Source organism: Labrus bergylta, chromosome 11 (genome assembly GCF_963930695.1).
Source record: "Labrus bergylta chromosome 11, fLabBer1.1, whole genome shotgun sequence".
Classification (NCBI taxonomy): Eukaryota; Metazoa; Chordata; class Actinopteri; order Labriformes; family Labridae; genus Labrus; species Labrus bergylta.
This window is the reverse complement of record NC_089205.1, coordinates 18,078,465-18,102,126: the sequence shown is the minus strand read 5'-3', so window position 1 is coordinate 18,102,126 and position 23,662 is coordinate 18,078,465. Positions and strand designations below refer to the sequence as shown.

Here is a 23,662-nt window from a genome sequence, read left to right as displayed (position 1 = left end):
GATAACGAGAACAATATGAAGGGACAGCAGGCCAAGTGAAGTGTCAAGTGAACACAACATATTTGGTAACTCTTTGACTCTTTTGACATCAGGATTCTAACACAGGCTAACATCACCACCATTAGACAGAAGTTTAGCCCTGATTGGAAGTGTTTTACAATACACTGGAAAGGTGTGAATCAAACAGATACAATTTTCCTCTTTAGCTTACAGAAAAGCATTAACTGACTTTTCTGTAAATTTAACCAAAAATGTAGTATACAGTCTAAGAATACATTTAAATATCCGTAAGCTATTGGCCAACAGCACATACATGACACATAAAGGGAAAAGAGGAGAACATTCCTTTTTCATAATGTTAATTTTTGGGCTTCATGAGATTCCTGTTTCTAAAGAGATGCATCACAGTTTTTACAGTTTAAAGCTAACAAAAGGAAGCCACCAATTGCATGAGTTGCACCTAAGACTGAAGCTCCCCTGTGTATTTAGGTTAAGGACCGAATTAGCAGGAGACTGGAAACTTTCCTTAGGGCACGATTAAACTAATTATGACAAAAATAGCTTTACTTGGGGTATTGTTAAACGCTCAAATTAGGTTACTATAGGGATACGAAGGAGCAGACAGAATACATTAATATTGCACAATTGGCCCGAATATTAAATGGGACCGGAATGGGTAAAATTATACAGTTTGGAGGTAAGACTAATAATAAGGAGGACACAGGTTTTCCATGTTACACCAACACTATAGAAGATGAGTGATTAATTAAAAAGTGACCATATCAGTATGAAATAGAAGCATCCTCAGGACAGAAAAACTATATTTAAATAGAACAATGATTCATTAAAAATTGTTTTATTTATTTGGGACAAAGGTGGGAGTTTGACAAGCACCGCCCAGGGGTGGGGGCGTATGAGGTGTGACATAGTTGGAGCTGGATACAAACCAGAGCTGACAGAGAGTCCCTGCCAGTGAACATCTCATCAGTGAGACAGACTCATTCAGGCAGGTAAGAACTTTCACCTTCATATTTTTTAATCTAATAACGTTACATTACTGACTTTAGCTAGCAAAACGTGCGATAAATACAAAGTGTCCAGCTATTATCTGTGAACCTGCAGCTTAAGTTTAAGAGAACTTTGAAGTGGAAAATTGGTCATTCTTAAACGAGTGTGTAAAGTAGATTTTAGTAGATCATTTGAAGTAACTCTAAACTTCACTCCCACTTTTGCAATACATAATGTTTTTGGCTGAATTTACACATCTGTGATTTTGTATTTTCAGATCTGTCATGCAACTGTTTACGAAATCATTTGTCTGTTTTTTTTTGTGTGTTATTCTAAACACTTGGATTTTCAAAATACTTTGATATATTTCCTTTAGACTCCTGGTGGTGTTTGTTAAATATTCAATCAAACTGGTCTTTTTTTTATATCTTTCCATCTGCTTAGTTTTGTGGTGTATGTTCATTCAGGCACTTGACGAGGTTCCATGTTTAAGAAATGCATCAGTAAAGCTTATTATTCAGCAGGTTCGGCTTCTACTTGACTGTTGTTACTTACACCCATCAATACACTTAACTGGCCGAACTACCTATTAAGTACCTATTAGGAATGTGAAAGGGAGAGACACTTAGAATATTGATTTAACATATAATGTATGTCTCGTTAAAAATGTTAAAATGTGAATAATACAATCATAAGGTCACTTTTTCCCTTGCCAGAGGGTGAAGGGAATCAGTCGCTCAGGATGACGCATCACTTTCCTACACTCTCGGAGGCCCAGAAGAGGGAGCTGCATGAGACTGCTCTACGCATAGTTTCTCCAGGGAAGGGCATCCTGGCTGCAGACGAGTCTGTGGGTCTGTAACCATTCTGTTATTTCTTTAAACTATAGAAAAATCTAAATCATTGATAGTCAATGAATAAAGCCCAATAACACCTAGTATGAAATATGTTACCTGCAGGCAGCATGGCTAAGCGGCTTGCACAGGTCGGCGTGGAGAACACAGAGGAGAACCGCAGACAGTTCCGTCAGATTCTTTTCAGTGCAGACGACCGCATCAATGGTTGCATTGGAGGAGTCATATTCTTCCATGAGACGCTGTACCAACACACTGATAACGGTGTTCCCTTTGTAAAAATGATCAGGGACAGGGGCATCATGGTTGGCGTCAAGGTGTGTCAATTTAGTATGAATCTGTATCAACCTGTACTATGTTTTCTAATCACATCTGCATCTTAATATAAATGCTCTGGACAGATTTTACGTTGTGGATACGATTTAGCATGAATTATTTAACTTCTCTATTCCCTGTTCATTAGGTTGACAAAGGTGTTGTGCCCCTTGCAGGAACTTCTGGAGAAACCACCACACAGGGTCAGACTAAAACGACCTCAGATTATGAAGCATGAATGCATGTTAAAAGGAAATATATGGAGGGTTTTTTCTATCTCTTCCACAGGTCTAGATGGTTTGTCAGAACGCTGTGCTCAATATAAAAAGGATGGAGCCGTCTTTGCAAAGTGGCGCTGTGTCCTCAAAATTAGTGATGCCAATCCATCTAAACTGGGAATCGCCGAAAATGCAAATGTACTTGCACGCTACTCCAGTATTTGCCAACAGGTCAGAACTCAGCACTTAATATTGTATAATGAAATGGCTCTTCTATACATCTTTATACGTCTCATGATTCTGTATTTTCCTGACCAGCATGGCATTGTGCCCATCATAGAGCCTGAGATTTTGCCTGATGGAGATCATGACCTGAAACGCAGCCAGTACATCACTGAGAAAGTGGGTTGCATAAAAGAACAAAAGTCAAATAGGAGAAGATCGATATAGTTCTTCGGACTCTCTAGTGAAAAGCTCTATGTGTTTCAGGTCCTGTCTGCAGTGTACAAGGCCATGTCGGACCACCATGTGTACCTGGAAGGCACTCTACTCAAACCCAACATGGTCACTGCCGGACACAGCTGCCCCACCAAGTACAGCCCAGAGGAAGTTGCTATGGCTACAATCACAGCCTTGCGTCGTACTGTTCCCCCAGCAGTTACAGGTAAGCCAGAGGGCTGTGGTGTCTAGAGATTTCTAGAGTTGTGTATGAATTGTGCAGAAATAAAATTAAATATGTTTCTTTACCTGCAGGAGTGGCTTTTCTTTCAGGTGGGCAGAGTGAGGAAGAAGCCTCTGTCCACCTCAATGCCATCAACAACTGCCCTCTAGCCAAACCCTGGATCCTGACGTTCTCCTATGGCCGAGCCCTGCAGGCATCTGCACTTAGATCCTGGAGAGGACACAAAGAGAATGAGAAAGCTGCCACAGAGCAGTTCATCAAGAGAGCAGAGGCCAGTCAACCATTTGTTTTCCACATATGAATTATTTGATGTGATCCTAGATGTTCCCACCAACAAATGTTTCCTCTTTTGTATGTTTTTTTTACAGGCTAACAGTCTGGCATGTCAGGGGAAATACACTGTTGGCGATCACTATGGCGAGGCTGGCCAGCACGTCTACGGTTCCTGCCATGCATACTGATTAGTTTTAAGATTAGCTCCTTTCATGTAGCATTGTGTTCTCCCAGTAGGCTACCATAACAAGAATGAATTGTAATGTAGACAATTAAGGTATTCAAGGATTCAGACAGTCATGATTCTGCTACTGTATGCTCTTGTTCTAGAGACATATCTAAAGCTTTCAACCATTTAATACTTGTGATAAAATAAGCCGTATGTGCTGTATGTAAAATGAACTCTGGTTGTACAAGTGTGTAATGGCAGCACAGTTAATTGTTACTGAATTTTTGCGAATGTATCATATTTGCACAGTGCCAAGGGTTTTGAAGAAAAGCAACTGAAACATAATGGCTGTTGAAAATCCGGAGGAACTTTGGGCCATATTAAAGTTAAGAAGACATATTTTATAACACATTAACCTAGCTTACAGTTAGACAACAGCTAACTTAAGCATTACACCACTTAGTCGATATACTAATATTTTATCAAGGAAGTGGGCCACTTTCATTTCAAGCCACTTCAAGGGGTTGATAGAATTACATGATTCAATTAAAAGGGTGATCATTTCAGCCCATATAAAGTTAACTAGGATTTTACTTCTGGGTTAAAATAGTGTTAGTTGGAATTTTCTTCTTGGCTAACGTGATGTCAGCTAATACATGTTTGATTTCAAACAGTAAATGAAGCCAGTAGTCTATATCAAATGCCTGGTTTAATTTAAACTATTGCTTGATGTCCTCCAGGTTATCACTGTCAATTGTCTTTAACAGGTTCTCATTAACCAAGAAGCAGAGAAATGGAGGTGACCCATGCACAATCACAATTATTGCAAAAACGATTAGCGTCAAGCTTATTCTCCAAGTGTCTGCTGCCCCTGAGTAAAGTCGACACAATGGCAACCCGCAACACAATGTGATTTTTATGTTGTTTATGTTTATGTGGTCATTCTGAATAGAAACCTTTAATAGAGTTTTCATCACAGATGTGAAAATGTTAGCATTAAAACAATAAAATTATTCAGCCTGGTGTGAACATTTTGATGTTATTTTATACACTTGAAATGTAAAGGTTATTATCCTGTTTATCTTATGGAAAATATTCAAACAAGTAATATTTCATTGGCCTATTACAACATACAGTTTACTCCCTGGATATGTCGGATGAAAAAGACTTGATGCTAATCTTCAAATCCTGTAGGCTATTTCTTTTTTTTTTTTTTAAGTGTCATATTTAGGCTATAGTTGTAGATTTTCCAGAACAATCCTTTTTTTGAAGTAGGCTACCAGCATATTTTACCTGGAGTCACTGTAAATGTTGAATTGACAAAGGTGATTGATAATGAAACTGCAACTGTTAATTCTCATAAATAAAATACCTTAAGAAAATAAACAGACGTAATATGAAAACAGGTGTTATTTTCTTATTTCCTTTTTTTCTTTGATGTTCCCCTAATCTGGTGACTATCTTCCAGGAGCACACGCAAAATTAAATTTATTTGGTACATTTTCCCTATTTTTTATTTTTTATTTTTTAAATCAAAGATACATGTTATGTTTAATGGACCATCCTCTTTTTTTTTTTTTTTTTTTTTTTGGATGTGGTTATTACGCAGAAAACACGAACAAAAAGGGTTTGACTGCCACCACTAACACCTGCTGAATCGGCGGACTACTTTGTAAGGCGGATGCGTCTAATGGTCAGCTCCGACTGCAGTGTTTCCGGGTTTCATGAACGCCTCAGTGAAGGAGCGCGGTTCCTGGAGAAAAACAGAGGTAGGGGGCGCTTTGCCGGTGGAGTATTGTCTGCCTACCAAATGTTCTGAGTAAACCGGCGCGTATTTCACATATTTGTCGACGACTTGCAGGCACTCGGCGTCTTACTTTCTTGTGTTGCTTAGCCAGTATCAGCAGGTGTCTTGGGGGGGGGGGGAACAAAAAAAAAAAAGCAAAGCGTTATTATAGGAAAGCTAGCGAGCCTTTTGCAGCAATGTCTGGTGTTGTGCGAGGCCCCGCTGGAAACAACGATTGTCGGATATATGTGGGAAATCTTCCTCCTGATATTCGCACAAAAGATGTGGAAGACGTGTTCTACAAGTACGGGACGATTAGAGACATTGACCTGAAGAACCGGAGAGGAGGGCCACCTTTTGCCTTCATTGAGTTCGAAGACCCCAGGTGAGGTACCAGCTAGCCGCTAGCGTGTTAGGCCGAAGTCAGCCCCATTGTGAGGCTCACCAAAGTGGCATGCTTGACCCATTACGCGCGGGCTCAGACTACTACCTGGACTTCCAGTGTAACTCGTAAAGAAACGTGTTGTGGCTGCTTGTTAGTTCAAATTAGAGGCGTAAGTCTGTACTAGTGGCATGTCTTACTGATTTTTAGAATAACACCAATCTTGTTAATTTCTGCAGTGCTTCCTTATCGGTAACTTATTTCCCTGTGCATAACAAGAACGCCCACTCTGCCGTGTGTCTGCCTGCCTTGTAAATAACATTATGTTGTGCCACTAGGAACACTACTTTTGATTTTCTTATTTTGCTTCAATGTGCATCGTACCCCCCCCCCCCCAAAAAAAAAAAAAAATGTCTTGCATGTTTCTGACATATGTGCAAGCTTGTCGACGGATTAGCAACTCTAAACCAGATCCCGCTACCTGCTAACATGGCTGACTGTCCGTGGCTGTCTTCTCTCTCTGTGCGTGTTATGTTACATCTCATCTGCCTCCATGCGTAAAAGTGTAAAAGCGTGCCCTTGGTCTGTTCTAGGGATGCAGACGATGCAGTCTATGGGCGTGATGGTTATGACTATGACGGCTACAGACTGCGCGTAGAGTTTCCTCGGAGCGGCAGAGGTTCAAGAGGCGGCTTCGGGGGGATCGGTGGAGCTCCCAGAGGCAGATATGGGCCTCCATCCAGACGCTCTGAGTACAGGGTCATTGTGTCAGGTAAGTAAGAAGTCTAGTTAACTATTTATTTGGTCCTTAAACAGGAAGCTTGTGTGAATGATTGTTTCCCTTGAATACATAATGTTGCATTTTTCAGAGTATTTGAAATGTACTTTTCTAATGTAGTTATACTTGCACATGTAGCGTAACATATATCATGTTTTTATTGTAATGTAAAGACTTGTTGACCATTCCTTCATCCATCACGTTTAGCTTGAATTTGTGCCAATAATTGATGTAAAATAATTTCATTTGGAGATAAAAGCTTTCTTAATTTGTTAATTTACAGTTTGCAGAAGGGCAATGATGTAGGTGGGATATATTACCAGTTGATCTAAATGTACACACTAAAATCCATCTTGTCCTGGTGTTGTCTTATCAGCAATATGTAATGTTACAGTATAATACTTGGCTGTTCCTTAATGCACACTACATCAAATAAATAAATGAATGAATAAACTGGATAGTTCACGTCTTACCAGCTAATCTAAATTCCACTTTATATTTCAGGGCTCCCTCAGAGTGGCAGCTGGCAGGACCTGAAGGACCACATGCGTGAAGCAGGCGACGTATGCTACGCTGACGTTTTCAGAGACGGAACTGGAGTTGTAGAGTTTGTGCGCAAAGAAGACATGACCTATGCCGTTCGAAAGCTGGACAACACCAAATTCCGCTCACATGAGGTATGTGCACTGATTTGATCGAATGTCAATGGATAATGTGTCTTTGCTGTGTAGAGGTGAGTACTTCAGGAAATGCTACATGTTTGCACACCTGGCCCCTCATCTCCATCAATGGTATTTCCACGTTAGGAAGGATGTTGTCTTTTCAATGTCAAGTTCTCTTGTGTCCGCCAGGGAGAGACTGCTTACATTCGTGTGAAATTAGATGGTCCTCGCAGCCCAAGTTACGGAAGATCACGCTCCAGAAGCCGAGGCAGCCGCAGCAGGAGCCGCAGTCGCAGCGCCAGTCGAAGCCGCAGCAACTCCCGTGGCCGCGGCAGAGGATCTCCCCGCTACTCGCCTCGTCACAGCCGCTCTCGCTCTCGTTCCTAAACTCTTTCTACCATTGATGTGTTGCCCTTTTGATGTACTCCCTCCTGTTTTTACCTTTTTGAGTTCCTCCAGATGTCACCAAATGATTTTAATTTTTGCATTTCATTGTCCTGATGTCCATGTGGTTGATCTTGGTATGTAGAAGTACCCCCCACTCATCCTCTTCCAACGTTCCCCCTACCCCTTTCCAGCTGCTTTGTATGTTTGTTTTCTCCCTCTCTCCTCTTCTCTCTGTCTCAATTTTTTTGCAACAATAGAAATTGTGCTGTGCTGAACTTCAAAAATGTTGAGCTGTTATAACCTGCACTCAATGTTTTTGCAAGTATTGAAAATTGAGTTCTGTTTTGTTAATTTAAAAAAAAGAAAAAAAGAAGCAGTTTCTATCATTTGGATTTGTGGGGTGGGCTGGTTGGACACGGAGCCCAATGCTTAACTGTATTTTACCCTTGTGTCTTCCTTTAGACATCAGAAGAGAAGGATTAAAGTGATTTGGAATAAAACGATTGTGGAGCACATTTCATTTGTATGGTCAGGATAGGACATCTTATTGAGGAGCAATCAGGTCGAGGCAATGGTACGCTTCATATTCCATAAATTGAACGTTTTGATAGGACTGCCATATCATGCATGTTTTTAACAAAGCCATATGTGCTATACTTTGTTATATATACCATTTAACATGCTACTCTGGCTTGTGTCAGAATAAGCAGTCCTAGATCAAGTGTTGTGATGTAACTGTAATATCTTTGCTGTCAAATGTAAAAATCTGAATCTCTACTTCTGTTGCATAGCTTTCCACTTTGTACTTAAAATGTTTTAACTATAGGGAGTGTTTTTTTTTTTTTTTTTGTGGTTGGCATTTTTTACTTGATCTGACATGAGTGCTGAAATGGAAAAACAAATTAGGCCCAAAAAGCTTGACATTTTATTCTAACGGTCTGCCTCTGATTTTCTTCCTGGTATTTCAAGGTTTTGATTGGAGGAGTGGCTCAGTGGATCCCAATCCTTGGAGCTGGATGAGTGGATCGATTAGGAAAGGGATAGGCAAGGATGGATGCTCGGAACGGGATCAGTTTTCCAGGATTCAAATGAGTTTGATTACAGAACTAATTAAAAGGATTCCCAGAGCAACTTTTTTTTTTCTATTAGGCCCCCCCCGCCCTGCCAACCTTTTAAAGTTTTTCAGTGGTAATGGCTTTATTTTACAAGAAAAACGAAACTGAGGACCAGGAAGTTGGATCAAAGGATGGAGTCGTAGATGCCTGGTATGAAGGAATTAAAAATTGGGGAGGTTGGGAAGGGGTTTTATTTGGGAGTAGTTTGTATGTTTAACTTTGCTTAATCTTACTTTTTCTCTCTTAGCATTTTCAATAAAACACGTTCGAACAAGGACATTTGAGTTTGTTGTGATTTGAAACACAGAAACAGCATTTTAGATATGTAGTGAGTCAACACCAGAAGTTATTCCAGGACTATACATATGGATAAGGTCAAGAGAGCTGCCTTTCCTACCAAAAACTTCCTTAGAACAGATGGAAACCTTGAGCAAAAACCAGACTTGGTATACAACCATCTTTTGGAACTGGATTGGTCCATTTATTAAACAAAACAATGTATTTCATGACCGAAGCTCTTAAATAAGAGTAATTTAAAAGATACATATTGCCTAAAAAGCAATGGAAGAAAAACTGCAGCTATAGCCATAAGAAGACACCAGCAGAACCAGCGCTCATGTTTAAATCTCCAGTGTCTTAACAGCTGTGACGGTGATAGATGAAAAAAAAAAAAACCGTACACACAACCAAACGATACCATCCCACTGCCAAGGTCTCGTTTCCTTTTAGCCCACAGTCAGTGGTGTATACTGTGAATGATGCATTGTGGGATGAAATAAGATGCCGGCAGACAGGAGCTGGAGAAAAACGCTTGCAACACACGAGGAGGCTGCGGTTCGGCCAATAGCAGGGCAGCGTGCGGCAGAGGGGCGGGGCCCGTTTTGGAGCAGCACAGCAGTGAGCCAACCTACCTACACGCTTATTGTGTAAATCTTTAAAAGCAATTAGCCGCATCTTCCAACCGAACCACCTTTTTTTTTACACTCTGCCTGTGTAAAATACAGGATTTTACTGGAGAAGAGGAGTTTTCGATCGTCTCTGAAAAGGTGCGTTTATGATTTTTACATGTGTGAAACAGATTTGACTTGTATGTCTTGACATATTTCAGATTCGAGTTACTCTTCTGTGTGATGATAAGCTTACACTTCATCGTTTTTTTTTTTTTTTTTTAGCAGTATAATATCTATTGACGTAAGTGACAGCAGCCTGAGCAGATAACTAGCTACAAACACTTTGATACTTTCGCTCATCTTGATGCAGCAGCTGCTTTCATCTGAAAGTGATTTTGCCAAGTAATTTAACTCCACCTGTATCAAGTTTCGCAGCCAATCTATGCAACGCTCAAGTCATCGTGATGATACGATTTTTTATGTGAATTAAGGAGCATTAGGTGAGTTTATGAATTCATTCAAATGAGAGAAAAATGCGGTGTCAAATGGACATTATCCTGCGTATGATTGATGTTCGCGATGATCCGGCTGGCCTAAACCATCCCCATCATCAACCACGTGCGGTGTTAATTTCCAGTGCAGTACGTCTGAGTGAACGCGCTCCCGTTTCTTTTCACAGCAAGTCACCATCGTCATCCTCCAACCATGACTGACAGGAAAGCTGTGATCAAGAACGCAGACATGTCCGAGGACATGCAGCAGGACGCGGTGGACTGTGCCACCCAGGCCATGGAGAAGTACAACATAGAGAAGGACATCGCAGCCTACATCAAGAAGGTGAGGAGGACAGGAAGGGTGCATGGATGGATCCAAGTGCAGCTCTGCGTAAAGCAAACGTCACTGACACATGATCTGCAAATGCAAATCCTTTTTTAATTCTAACGTGAATTTTTCCTAAGTTGTTGTTTTTTTTTTTTTTGCCCCAGAACAGTAGCCACGTTTTCTTTAATTACTAAAGTCATGACTACAGAAGTCCAACCCCATCCCCCCCCCCCCATCCTCCCCAAAAGCACTGGGGTTACAGACACAAGTCTCTACATGATGGGCTGAATCAAACAAAGTTTATTTGTATGACGTCTTTCAGGTTGTAGGTTGGTACTCTTCAGGGGGCTTTAAGATAACAATACAGTACAACAACGAAAGTTAGACTTTCTTAAATTTTTTAAAAAACAAAGCCTTCAAAGCAGCTAAAAGACATTAAACAGATGAAAAATATGTCTAAATCAGGAAATGGTTAATTATCAATAGCCAGTCTAATTTCTGTCCCATGTAATCAATGAAATTGTAGCTTTATCAAATGTATTTGTATTTAACTAGAAACGCACCAAATTCATACGGACTGAAGCAGAAAATATGAGTGAGTTAATCAGTCTCCCATTTCAGCTTTTTTTAGATTCAAAGTTACCAATTTATTTTTGCAGATTTTAAGCTTCTCGAATTTTAGGATATGATGCTGTTTGTGATATCACCCTCAGCCTAACATCAAGGTGTTTTATACTGTCAGTCAAATATAATATGCAGCTTAAATATTTGACCCTTGTCAATCAATGTAATGTAAAAAAGTTGCAGACATAACCTCAAATTCCTTGTTTGTAGCTGTTGGATTTATAGATTGTTCTCACTGACCCTGGATTTTAATTGTGGTGTTCACTAATAACTGTATTTTTTTCTTATTTTTCAGGAGTTTGATAAGAAGTATAACCCAACCTGGCACTGCATTGTTGGGAGGAACTTTGGCAGCTACGTCACCCACGAGACAAAGCATTTCATTTACTTCTATTTGGGCCAAGTGGCCATCTTGCTCTTCAAGTCTGGCTGAGAAGTTTTCTGATTGGTGTTGAGGAGTTTTTCTCCCTGAACCTAAATTGGAAATGCACTGGTGGCTGATGTCTCCCATACACAAATAACGACATACCATAATGATGCAAAACCGGCCGTGCGCATTTGCATGGACTATACACTATTTAATATGTATGTTACAGTAAGTTTTCTTTTCAGTAGTTGCTGTTTGAATGCAACTGAAGTAGTTTTTGTTTATGCTGTTCAGATTCTCGGTTGTAAAAGATTTCAAAGTGGCCCTTGATTGTACAATAAAGGAAAGCTGTAGAATGTAGTGGCGCATCTGCTTTCCTTCACAAATGGCATCGCCAGCCCTGTTATAAGACTTCGTCTGTCAGTATAGACGGTAAAATCATACAGCAGTTAACACAGTTTAACTATCCATCATCATGATTTTCACATTGATCATGAAAAGAAGTCAGTCAATGGGGCAAAAAAAGCAGAAAGAGATCTGCGAAGGCCATCTTTGGTCTCCAGGAGAACATATAGCATGATATATTTTTATGACTGGATCTTACTATCAAGAAAATATGTTGGTTGTAGATGCATACGCAAAACCTTTAACTTTGAATATTTGATTTAAAATAATGTCGCCTAACAGATGTGAATTTCAGCAGCCGCTTTCAGAAAAAAAAAGATGTCACAACATTCAACACGCTTGACATTTTTGGAACCAACACAAGCAGTGCAATTTTTTTCAAGGATGTTTTAGTTTGTCTGCTCTTAATTTTCCACTGTGAAGGACGATGGACAAAATAAAGCACACACACACACACACACACACACACACACACACACACACACTCTCAGACCTTTGCCTGTAATGTAAGAGTAATAACGGTACAGGCTGGTTACCAAAATCTCCTGACTTCTAGATTCTAGTCTAATATCTAGTGTTTTGCATGTTTTGAAGCTTATCATATTTTCTTTAACCATTTGACAAAAACAAAAGCTCATTTTGAATCTAAATAATTTATTTACCGGTAACTTTAGAGTGTATAGATATTGGACTGAGCCTGTGTGGTGTATTGTCACAAAGTGATTTGGATAGAATCATCTGCAGTCTGCTCTACCAAGGCCAGCTACACCCATGTGTTTCAGATGGTTGTGTTGTCTTGTGATACTTTCAAGTTGCATTAACCCACCAACTTTTTATTGCAGAATGACTTGTGTACTGCCAGACATGCAGGACAGCAAAGGCGTTCAGAGACAGGACTTCTAAGGAAATGGCTAACGGTTGTATTATTTTTCTAGCGCCCTGATTTGGGAGTTTTCATTTTTGTTGTGTCGATATAAAAACAGATGGTAATGCACAAATTTGGACTCTGAAGAAATGTGTTCTCTGGAAGGGTAAACTGGAGGAGTTTAGTCAGTGAAACTGGATAAAACTACACATAACTCTCTAAAAACTACTCTTGGGTTTTCTCTACCATAATCCAACTATGGTGAAATGTGTGTCTCTGTGTTAGCATTGATTAAGGAAGTCTTCCTAACTAATGTCAATGTAAACTGAATTGAATATTGTTTTCCTCTGGCATGTATTTTCGCTGTGTATATGTAAGAGCCGTTCCAATGCTGTTAAATTTGCACAAAGTGTGTGCCTGTTGTTGCTCTCAACTGTAACTGGCTTGAGTACAAATGCACTTCATTAAAACTATCCAGTAGGTTGCTACAGAACCAAAATCGTACAAACTCGATTCAATAAAAACTAATTGTTGACTTACTACATTGTGGCATTTCATTTTGTCAAAGAGAACATTATTTGATCCCTTGATTTGCAGAAGTTCAATCTAAAACACCAAAAATGACATATTGAAGGAATGAATAAAACCTTTATTGACCCCAGGGGAATTTGCTTTGCACCGAGAGCATAAAACATACGTATCAAATCATGTCATAAACCATACAGGACAGCATACAAAAAAATAAATTAAAACTATAACCAAACAAATATGGAGCTCTCCAGTGCTGGTCAGCCACAGAGCACATAAGGGTCAGTGCTTTGACATTTTTAATACATTTGTTTTTTATGAATGCATATCATAAGTGAAGCAAACTTCTTGTGTGGCCAAATTACAAACACAGTTAAAACAAAGACACAAATACTGTAGTAACTATGGTAACTCATTGATTCAAGGTGTCACAAATGCACACAATCACATTACTGGTAGAGTTGTAATGGTACTTGAGGAAGTAGATGGTGGGATGTCACATTCCTATCAGGGTTCAGATTTTCATATCATGAAGAATTAGAATTGGGAACAAATTGATTCAGCCCATCTCTGGTTATCTGGAGCTCTGCTATTCAGTGTTTTATACTGTACAGAGACAGAACAGAAACAGACCGGCTTGAGGAAGGTTAGTAAAACTATTGGACTACATGATAGGTTCTGTTCATTACATTGAATCTCGTACTTAGCCACAAACTAAGAAAGTGATGGTTGAGGGCTAGTAGTCAGGAATTGGTGAATACTAAACGAAACACTTTGCATTTGTCTGAACGTACTTGAAAATGATCCCTGGAAGTTCTTAACAGTGCATAGAAATATGCTGCCATCAGTCATATGAGTCAAAAAGTAAACCGTGATTTTTTTGTTGTTGTAATGATTAAACAAAAAAGAGTTCATGTTTTATTTGGAATAATTTAAAGGTGATGTGATTTTTTAAACATTTCTGAAATTTTGCTTAATCTTCAATTGGTTGTTTTGGACTGTTTGTCACTATCATGAATTGAAGTCAGCTTTTTCTCCTGATAGTTTAAAAAACGAGTTAGATTCACTATCATCTGAAAAATTTGAGAAAAATTGCTTATTTAAAGAAACTTAAAGATACATTAAAACACAACTCTGCTGGTTCGTGTCCTACCTCTCTGGGCAATCCTTTAGAGTGTTGTGGAAGGGAGAAGTGTCCAAAGCGCACAGCTTATCCACAGGGGTACCTCAAGGGTCAGTGCTTGGTCCCCTTCTCTTCTCCATACAAGCTCACTTGGTTCAATAATCCGCTCTCATGGCTTCTCATACAACTGCTATGCTGACGATACCCAGCTCTTCGTGTCATTCCCGCTAGACGATGTTACAGTCTCAGCAAGAATCTCGTTATGCCTTGCTGATATCTCTAAATGGATGAATGAACGCCACCTTCAACTCAATCTTTCAAAGACTGAGCTCCTTGTCATCCCAGCCGGTCCCTCTATGCAACCACAGATCAATATCCAGCTTGGAACGACCAAACTCATGCCCACAAAATCTGCCCGTAACCTGGGTGTCATGATTGATGACCAGCTAACTTTTAAGGTTCAAGTAGCCTCGATTGCCCGGTCATGTCGATTTGCCCTGTACAACATCAGGAAGATCAGACCTGACCTGTCAGAACATGCTACACAGCTCCTGGTACAGGCTCTTGTGATATCACGCGTCGACTATTGCAACCCTCTACTGGCAGGTCTTCCTACATGCACTATCAAACCTCTGCAGATGATACAAAATGCAGCAGCACGACTGTTCTTCAACCTTTCTAAAAGAGCACATGTCACTCCGCTGTTCATCTCCTTACACTGGCTCCCAGTTACTGCTCCCATCAAATTTAAAGCTCTGCTGCTCGCTTCCAAAACAGCGACAAAAACGGCTCCTCCTTACTTTACTACTTTACTCATCCAGGTCTACACTCCCTCCCGCCCACTACGCTCTGCCAATGAAAGGCATCTGATCCAACCTTCACAACAGGGTCCTAGGACGCTGACTAGACTCTTCTCCTCTGTTGCCCACCGGTGGTGGAATGAACTTCCAAACTCCATTCGATCTGCAGAGTCCCTCTGCACCTTTAAGAAAAAGCTAAAGACCCAGCTCTTTCATGAATACCAACTAACTTAATGATGATGGTTTCGATATTATTGCTGATGATGATGGTTGTGACGATTGTTTTTGTTTTTATAATGATGACATAAGCTGGTTTCTATACTGATTAGAGCTCTCAAGAACTGCCGTCAATGTTGTGCTTTGCCTCTGTGCAATGCCTGTCAGCACCTGTGTGTCCAATCTGACTCAAAGCTGATCATTTGCTCTTACTGACATTGTTCCCTTTTTTCCAGATCCTTGCTTGTGTTGTACTTACTCTCTGATGTACGTCGCTTTGGATAAAAGCCTCTGCTAAGTGAATTGTAGAATTGTAGAATAATAAAAATAGTTGTTGGATGCAGCTTTCGTCCCTGTAGTTATATACCTCTCAATAGTATCATTGTTGCTGTATTTCTTTAAGTCTTATGATTCTGTTTTAATCCTAAAAGCCCAGACATGGGGCAGGGGTTGTAAATAAGCCACAGCTAGAAACCTGTATACATGGTTTCCACTATATTTTACATATGAGTCAATGTTCATGTGTCCCTGTTTAATATATGAATAAATAAATACATAATGTACAATACATGTGAACTCACATTAATACTTTCATGTTAACTGATACACCTGGTATAGCCAATTATATACGCTTAAATAGATGGATAATACGAAAACCTAAGACATATTTTCCATTAAGTAAACAAGAGCTTAAGGCTATTAAAAAGGAGTAATGCTTTTCTTCCATTTAAAAATGAGGCAAGTCTGTAAAGGACCAATATTAATCCATGCAGATTCTACAGTAAGTAAAACTATAAACAATCTTATGTAGCTAGAGACACAAACCCATACAGTTCAATATGATCTGACTTAATGGATAATAAAGAGAACATTCTGTATGTTAATGTTTTAGTGCTTCAAATCTTCAGACCACTCAATACATGTGTTTACTCTGATACAGTTTGGCTCCTGAGGTGTTGTGTGAATAATGTCAATGGCAACAGCTATGTCAGTTGCTGTACCGTTATGCTGGTTGCAAAATAATGTTTTATACACTGATGCAGCGTTCAGGTCATATCAGAAGTACTAAAAAAACATGTTAATAAAAAAAACAATAAACGTAGTATGGGATCCTGAAATGCTCAGTAATTCTTTACTGGAAACAGCGGCCCTGTTTGAATTCCAACTGTTTTTGACATTATTTTATGATTCTAAACATGAACAGCAGTGCTATCCCCATAATTTAAAAAATATAAATTTTCTAAACATTGTGTACTCAACAAAATTAAAATAGCTGTGATGCTTTAAATAGGGTTCTCTCACAAAGTCAGTTGATGAACCTTCAAACTTGATCATTAAAGTATTTATTTATTTTCTTACAGCTGGAGTAGTTTGAAAAATGTGGGCAGTCACTAATTTAACCAAACAGTGTTTTGAAGGTGCATTAGAGGAAACATAGGCTATAGCTGATGTGAAAATATACCAATAAACAACAATACCAGTAAACATGACATACAGAATATTCTGACCTTTGCTGCATTACTTTCTAATGTATTTTCTTTTTTAATATCTCTCACATGCCAGGCACAAGGCTATAGATGACAGGTCCCCCAGCTCCTTGTTTTTTGATTGGTCAGTTTATATTTTGCAAATCAGATAGTATGTGTGGGACAACATGAACAAATGTTACTTTTACAGTTCTTAGTCCAAGAGTATGCAATATAAATCCACAAATGCATACACAAATCACTAAATGGCCAAAGAGTCCGCAGTATGTTAAAGGAGATTCAGATGCATAAACAGATCTGCATAATGTTGACCAATTTGTGAATGTTTACAGTAGTTATTAATGTCTGTTATTGAAGTTAATTATTTTCCTCCTAAGAGCTGAACGTGCAAACAAGTCAACAGTTATATTTGAAGTGGGCATCTTAATTGGCTGCCTGTTTACACATGACTTCTGCTTCATTTCTGTTGCGCAAGATCCACAAATGTGTGAAACAATCCATAAATGTGCAGCAAGGGTTTGTTTGCCCTGAGCTCTGGCTTACTGTGGCTCACTCGAGTCTGCCTCACTGGTCACTTGTTGACATGAACTGAGCAGTCATTTCAATTAAACCAGCTCCCCACAATGTTTATTTCTAAAAAGTACACCACTGTAGATGGATTATTATGACACAGTTAAGGACAAAAGTTGTTAAAAATTGGTGACACAAGCTGCTGCTCACATTATCCTATGATGCAAATACACAATAACTGTGTATTTCAAGATCTGTTTATGCGTTTGTGGATCTATTAAGACATTTGGAAATATTGTTAATATCTCTATACAAGAGTAAGTACGAGTGTGGAATCTTTGCGATACAATACATTATTGGTTATAAGCTGATTGATTAATTGCCGCATTACTGGTTTATTGCTTGGGCGAGTGGGCGAGATTTCAGTTAAATAAAGATAACATAGCCTACATCTTATTTTAGCATTCAGACGATTCAATGGTTGAGGATATTATGATGTCAAAAATCTGGATAATGAACACCAGTTCAAAGAAGAAGAAGAGGAGTTAATGGACAAGCTGCATTAATACCGAAAGTTTAAGCTACTTCTGTCATTTGATGTGCGCTTCAGGCTAACATTAGCTGCAGCTGGCAGGCAGCTGTTAGCAAGCAGAAGTGTTACTGTTTATTTAAGTGGAATCTGCTTTATTAAATATTTTTTGCTAACAGCTAAATAATTGAGTAACTCCACAGATGTTTTTGTAGCGGCAATGATTTGGATATGAATTATTTGTTGTTGTTGAAAGTGTTTTTTTATATGTTCATTCATCATGCACAGAACAACTTGTGCTTGATTAGTGCAATTTGTACCAATCGTTACAATTCTATACCTTGGATAAATTAATCTAGTTTTTTTTTCTGTAGCAATGCAGAAATAGCTCCCCAAAAACAATTCCCTGGCCCTGCTGGACAGTTGTTTTCTCATTGACAAAAGCAACAACAGTGTCACTGTCAACTGAGTAATGGTTTCAGTTTGCTGAAGTTAAGTAATGTCTGTAAGTGAAAATCTGTAGAAACATGAGCACACAAAGCCAGCAGACCTGAGACAGCAGACAAATTAAAGGACAAGTGACTAATTAATTATTTCTAAAGACAGACTGAGGTCAAAGTGGGTGTAATAAGACACCATGTGGAGTTCACTGCACACTCTGACTAAAGAAAAATTCATTTTGCAATTCTCATTTCAACTTTTAGTTTTGGAGATTATCCAAAAACTCATGGGATTCAATTTCAGCTGAGACAGGCTGAAATAAATAAGGAAACAAAGACTGTACAGTGTTTAGTAATTTACTGAATCGTGTTTTTTATTTGTATTCACTTACTTTCTAAAAACAAAGGCTTTAGTGCTTTTTTCAACCAAGTGTTAGAGATGTTTTACACTCTTGTTTTTTTCCCATGAGTGTCTCCTCAGCCCTACATACAGTACCTGCTACTCTTTCATACTGTAGCCTCTGGCTGCATTTATCCATCTTCCCACACAAAGCTGTAATTCATGGCTAGAGCATATTCACATAGAGAGCAAAGATAATTGACTGGAAAAAGAAATTAACCCTTGCTGCTGCAAACTTTGAAATACAGTGTATGGTTAAAACGTCATCTTCTATCATTTAAATGTAACAGTTATATAAATGCATCCAAACTGTGAAGAACTTTGAGAATTGATATATTCTCATTTAACCGTTTTACTTATTGTATGACTCCAAATAAAATCCAGAATCATATCTAGCTCAATTCTCTTCAGACTGAGACAAACACATCTAATACACTACTTAAAAAGATCTACATATTTTTTTTACATTTGGTTTATTTTTGGACAGGCTGAATTTCACTAAAACAGACTGTTGTTTTGTCTCAGGCTCCACATCCTCTGAGCTGTTTTTGTGAGTGGCTCTCATTGATGTGGTAAATGTTTGTGCAGATACCTCATAAATTGTAAGATGACCAGTGGGTGGACTTAATACTAGTATAAACAAGGAGGCGAGTGACTCAGACTCAAATACAGGGTTGGGAATAGAAAAATGGGGTCACATGAATAATGTTAATAACAGCAACTGGACTTGTGGTCCAGAATGATATATTGGGTTAATGTTGAAGTTTTTATCGTCTGTTGTGTAATCAATGCGGAATCCCCTAATACATGGAAATCAATGTTCCTGTACACTTCTGACTTCTTAATAATCATGCTGTCTTTAATGAAAAAGCAGCATTTTCCTGTTAAAGTTTGCCTTAGTGAAGCGCAATTTAGCTATTGTATTCCTTTATTAGTGTTTTGTGAAATTCTCATTTTGTTGAAATGTTCAGAATGTATAAATAACCACTCTAAAAAATTGAATGAAAAATATGAAAAGGCTTAAAAATGAAACATAATGAGAGTCAGCTTTCAGACTACTTCACAGAAATTCTTGATATGTACAGTTCAAAGTGTGTAAACACCAAGGCAATGCAGAATATGGAAAGGTATGGATAAGTTATACAAAACATGTGCTAAAAAAACAAATGAGAAGCTTTTACAAGAATGAAGTATATGCGAAGATGTAAGCTTTTTCTTTCTGTCATATCGTAGTATACTGTATATAATTGCATTATAACAGTCAAACAGTATCACATAAATGTCTTACACACTGAATGATTATAGTTTAGATTATTATATATATTTTTAAAATTCTTTCAAGCTGCATAGTTTTGAACATTTTGACTGGCCAAACAGAAATGTTCTTTGAGATGCTGAACTTTGATGCACTTCTGCATTTTGACCACAAGAGGGAGACCTAAGTCCTTTTGACGGATTTCTCAGTTTTCTATCCTATTTTGTTTTTGTTAATGACGTCAGTGAAGAAACTGGAAGGACTCAGGATCAAATCTGAACCCCAGTTTTGAATTAGAATTTTAGCTCTGGTGAATCATTTCTCTATTGACACTAATAAAAATAATCACAAGCTTGATGACCAGTGAAGAACATGAATAGAACATCAGTATATTTGTTTTTTAATGTTTGTAAACCAATTTCACCTCTTTGTACTTTGTGAAGGTCTTATTTGTGAATGAAAAAACAACAACAACAAAAGTAGAAACATTTTTAAAAAATGTAGATTTTTGTGTGTTTAGAAAACCAAAGCCCTCAAATTATACAACAGCCACTAAACCAAACATGAATTGTTGTCACTAGATAACATGGATGTAAACATTCATTTGATAAACAGGAAGACAATTGAGGATTAAGAATGAAGAGATTTTTTCTAACACCAATTAGGTTCAGAATAAGAACGTGTCTTCAGTCCACAACTGTGTATGCTCTCATGAGGTGGTCCGTTCAATGGATTTCACAGGTGATGTAACTACAGATATTTTGCTGTGTAAAAAGCTTCTGATTCTCTTTGACTATCACAAAATCATTCCAGTGTTGAGAGTGATGCACAGAATGAAATGCAACAATGAGCCCTGAAGAATCAAATTTCCCTGGAATCCAGTGTTCTCCTATTAGAGAGAATAAAAACAAGACGCCAAATGAATATCCATCCATTTCATCGGAACGTTAGTGTTTCCCTGTGTATGTTTGCACAGGCTCGTGCTTTGTCCTTGCTCAGGGCATCCAGAGGCGATTTGCTTCATAAATGATGGCGTCCGGTTTGCTTTGCTGCACATGAGAGCAGTTTGTTCTAATGGTTTCCCTCTGAATGAAGAGTGCAGCCATGAAGGTTTGCATTGCAATACGGGAAGTTGCTGAAGCAGTCACCCCGCACAGTTTCGCTCAGGTGTGGTATCGCTCAGATGCCATTAGGCTCATTAATAAAGCCATTCTGAACATAAGAGAGGAGGACACCAGCAGGCGAGGCATTTCATTGGCATAACAACACAGACATAAAACTCAGCAGACTGATTACAATGGCAGGAAATATATTGATGATTTGATGTCAAAGCAAACATAAAAACAAAATAATGACGCAAACAGGTACAAAACGCTTCGCTTTAAAGTGACCAGCTCTTAGCAAACATCCTGCATGACTAAGTGAGGAGGAGGTTAAAGGTTGAATTGGCTGCCTTTCATGGGCCGCAATATTTTTATGACCTTGTCTGCCCTGAAACTACTTGAAAACAAAATATTGGTCCCAGAAAAATACTTCCTTGTTCTGTAATCAAAAATGTAACCTCTTCAAAATATTTTGAACCAGTATGTGACAACGTCAGCCCCATCCTCAATTAGAAACCCGTTTTTTTGCTGACCTAAATTCACCAGCCTCGTCTCTCACTCTCACAAACCTCCTTATCTGAGCCGAACCCTTTATGGACCATCACCTCGTAATCCCTCGCCTTTACTGCCCTCGCTGTGTGCTGCTGTCAAGGATAAGGTAATCAGCTTATCATAAAGACATGATTTATAAAACTTGTATGCAATAAGGCCTTCTATGTGATTCTTTGATATCTGTCAAAGAAGTGGCCTTGTTTCGAAATGACTTCCTACCTTAACATGGAGCGATAATAAGACACACGTATGTCTTTCATTCAGTGGACTCTTTATATCTAGCCTTGTTATATTAATTTTTAAAAAAAACAAGCTTTAAACAGGTTCCCACTCCTGCTGCTTTACCTGAGCGAGTAGTACAAGGTAGCAGGAGAGTGGGACTTGTTTCGGTACTTTCTTCCCTTATCTCAGATCATAACCCTGCATTCTTCAGGCATGTGATGTTGGGCAATAAGGCCATAAAGCCGGGCAGCACTTTATGAGAGGGACTGTGAAACTCTGGCTTCACTGAGTTAGCTCTGTGGCTGCAGGGGGGCTTCTGCAAAAAGAAGAGCTTGCAAGTTACGTTTAGTCCTTAAGTCAAAATCTTCAGAGAATGTGTGTGGGGTATTTTCTAAGTATTGCATTTTATTTTTATATGCATATTGTTTTATAAGTGTTTGTTGACCTGATTATATATGAGTCAGTTGATATATTCTATTTTTGTTTTTGTTTTGTTGCCTGATCAAGTTTAGCTCAGCTAAGCTAATGATTTCTTGTGAATTGAATCTTGTGAAAGTGGATTTAAGATCCACCGTTGTCATCCTGAGTCTATCTTATCTATGGCTTAGATAAGTCTGAATAGCTTAGCATAGCTTCATTTTTTTGAGTGTACCAATTATCTTGCTGGGTTCAGTTTAGTTCAAAGAGAAATACTGAGTCTGCACACCAGGAGCTGCTCCAATTCAATTACATTTAATGGAAAAATCACCACAGGTGACATCTCGGGAACCTCGCCCTTCATTCAGTTTAGTTCAACTCATTTAAGTTCAGTTATAAATTTGAAGTTCATAGAATTTATGAACACATAAACATATGGATTATAAATGATTAGATTGTGGGGTATATTAAATTAAATATGGTGTTTTAATGTTGTGCACATTTTACCATTCTGTTTTGATTCACATTTCACACAGCGTTCTTAATGCTTTGGAAACAAGGTAGTATTTTAATCTTATCTTAGATTGGCTTTATTGTTTACAGTCAAGACATTTCAAGGAGATCAGGTCCCTTGTAATTGTATTGATAAAAAAAAAATCCTTTCAAACAGTTTGAAATCTTTAAAAATTAATATTATTTTTTAATGTATTTGTTTGGTGCTTTTGATGTTATGACCTACCAGTAATTATTTTTTGCTGACTTTGTTAAGCAGTTATTCCTGGATTTTGAAAAGTTATTCTTTATTCTTCTGATCATTATTTACGATGATTTTATTTTGACTAAACCTCAGACTGGTAACTGTCTGCATCCATTTACTGATTTTGTAGATAAAATGTAAGTAATTTGGTTCGTCTAACACTCAAAGTGCCACAGCTCTGGTGTCAGTACAGGTGTCCACAGTGGGAGGATGGAGCTGAACCTATTCACTACAGAGCAGAGCAGGTGCTGTCAGACAGGAAACTGGTGGCTTTAAATTACCCGAACTGAACTTTAAAGCTGTTATAAAAGTGACTTTTTATTTGATTGCTTTTGGATTCTGCTGGCCCTGACTTTATCCAAGGTCTGTGTGACAACAAAATGAGAAACCAAAGGACATGGGCAGGTGTGTGTGTGTTCAGTGTGTGTGTGTGTTTGTGGGGGTCATACAAGGGGTTTGGTTAGGCAGGTCAAGGGGGGTGATGGGGAAGTCACACAGGTAGGGGACACTGATACAGGCGGTGTGGGACTGTGCAAGCACCATGTCTCAATCTACTAACCCACCCTGCATGACTGGTCTTGGGCAGCAGCTAATGGCCCCCAATTACAGTTCCTCTGTCCTTCAGAAAGCAGCCAGTGTGGCGTGACCCTCAAAATGAGTCTTCTTCAGAGACACATGGCAACAACAGATATATTAAGTAAGCAGGAAGGCCTAGCATTAT

At 38.7% G+C, this 23,662-nt stretch overlaps 3 protein-coding genes across 4 annotated transcripts; all 3 read left to right on the top strand.

Annotated features, from left to right (window-relative positions):
• Positions 1–903: 903 nt before the first annotated feature.
• aldoca (aldolase C, fructose-bisphosphate, a) lies at positions 904–4,550 on the top strand. Its single transcript, XM_020653664.2, has 9 exons — positions 904–1,010; positions 1,725–1,862; positions 1,968–2,179; positions 2,326–2,380; positions 2,466–2,626; positions 2,714–2,797; positions 2,885–3,059; positions 3,149–3,348; positions 3,446–4,550. The coding sequence occupies exons 2-9, from the start codon at positions 1,751–1,753 to the stop codon at positions 3,536–3,538; spliced, it is 1,092 nt and encodes a 363-aa protein (XP_020509320.1). The 5' UTR covers positions 904–1,010; positions 1,725–1,750; the 3' UTR covers positions 3,539–4,550.
• A 716-nt stretch (positions 4,551–5,266) lies between these two features.
• srsf1a (serine and arginine rich splicing factor 1a) lies at positions 5,267–8,906 on the top strand. 2 transcript variants are annotated; one of them, XR_002278628.3, is made up of 5 exons: positions 5,267–5,690; positions 6,281–6,459; positions 6,970–7,142; positions 7,317–8,088; positions 8,484–8,906. XR_002278628.3 is itself a non-coding variant. In XM_020654291.3 (4 exons), exons 1-4 carry the CDS (start codon positions 5,503–5,505, stop codon positions 7,512–7,514), a joined length of 738 nt encoding a protein of 245 aa, XP_020509947.1. In that variant the 5' UTR covers positions 5,267–5,502; the 3' UTR covers positions 7,515–8,906. The 2 variants fall into 2 exon arrangements, 1 of the variants encoding a protein (XP_020509947.1); XM_020654291.3 differs by having other exon boundaries at positions 7,317–8,906.
• Positions 8,907–9,492: 586 nt separating this feature from the next.
• On the top strand, positions 9,493–13,144 carry dynll2a (dynein, light chain, LC8-type 2a). Its single transcript, XM_020654305.3, has 3 exons — positions 9,493–9,675; positions 10,199–10,356; positions 11,261–13,144. Exons 2-3 carry the CDS (start codon positions 10,225–10,227, stop codon positions 11,396–11,398), a joined length of 270 nt encoding a protein of 89 aa, XP_020509961.1. The 5' UTR covers positions 9,493–9,675; positions 10,199–10,224; the 3' UTR covers positions 11,399–13,144.
• Positions 13,145–23,662: the final 10,518 nt, after the last annotated feature.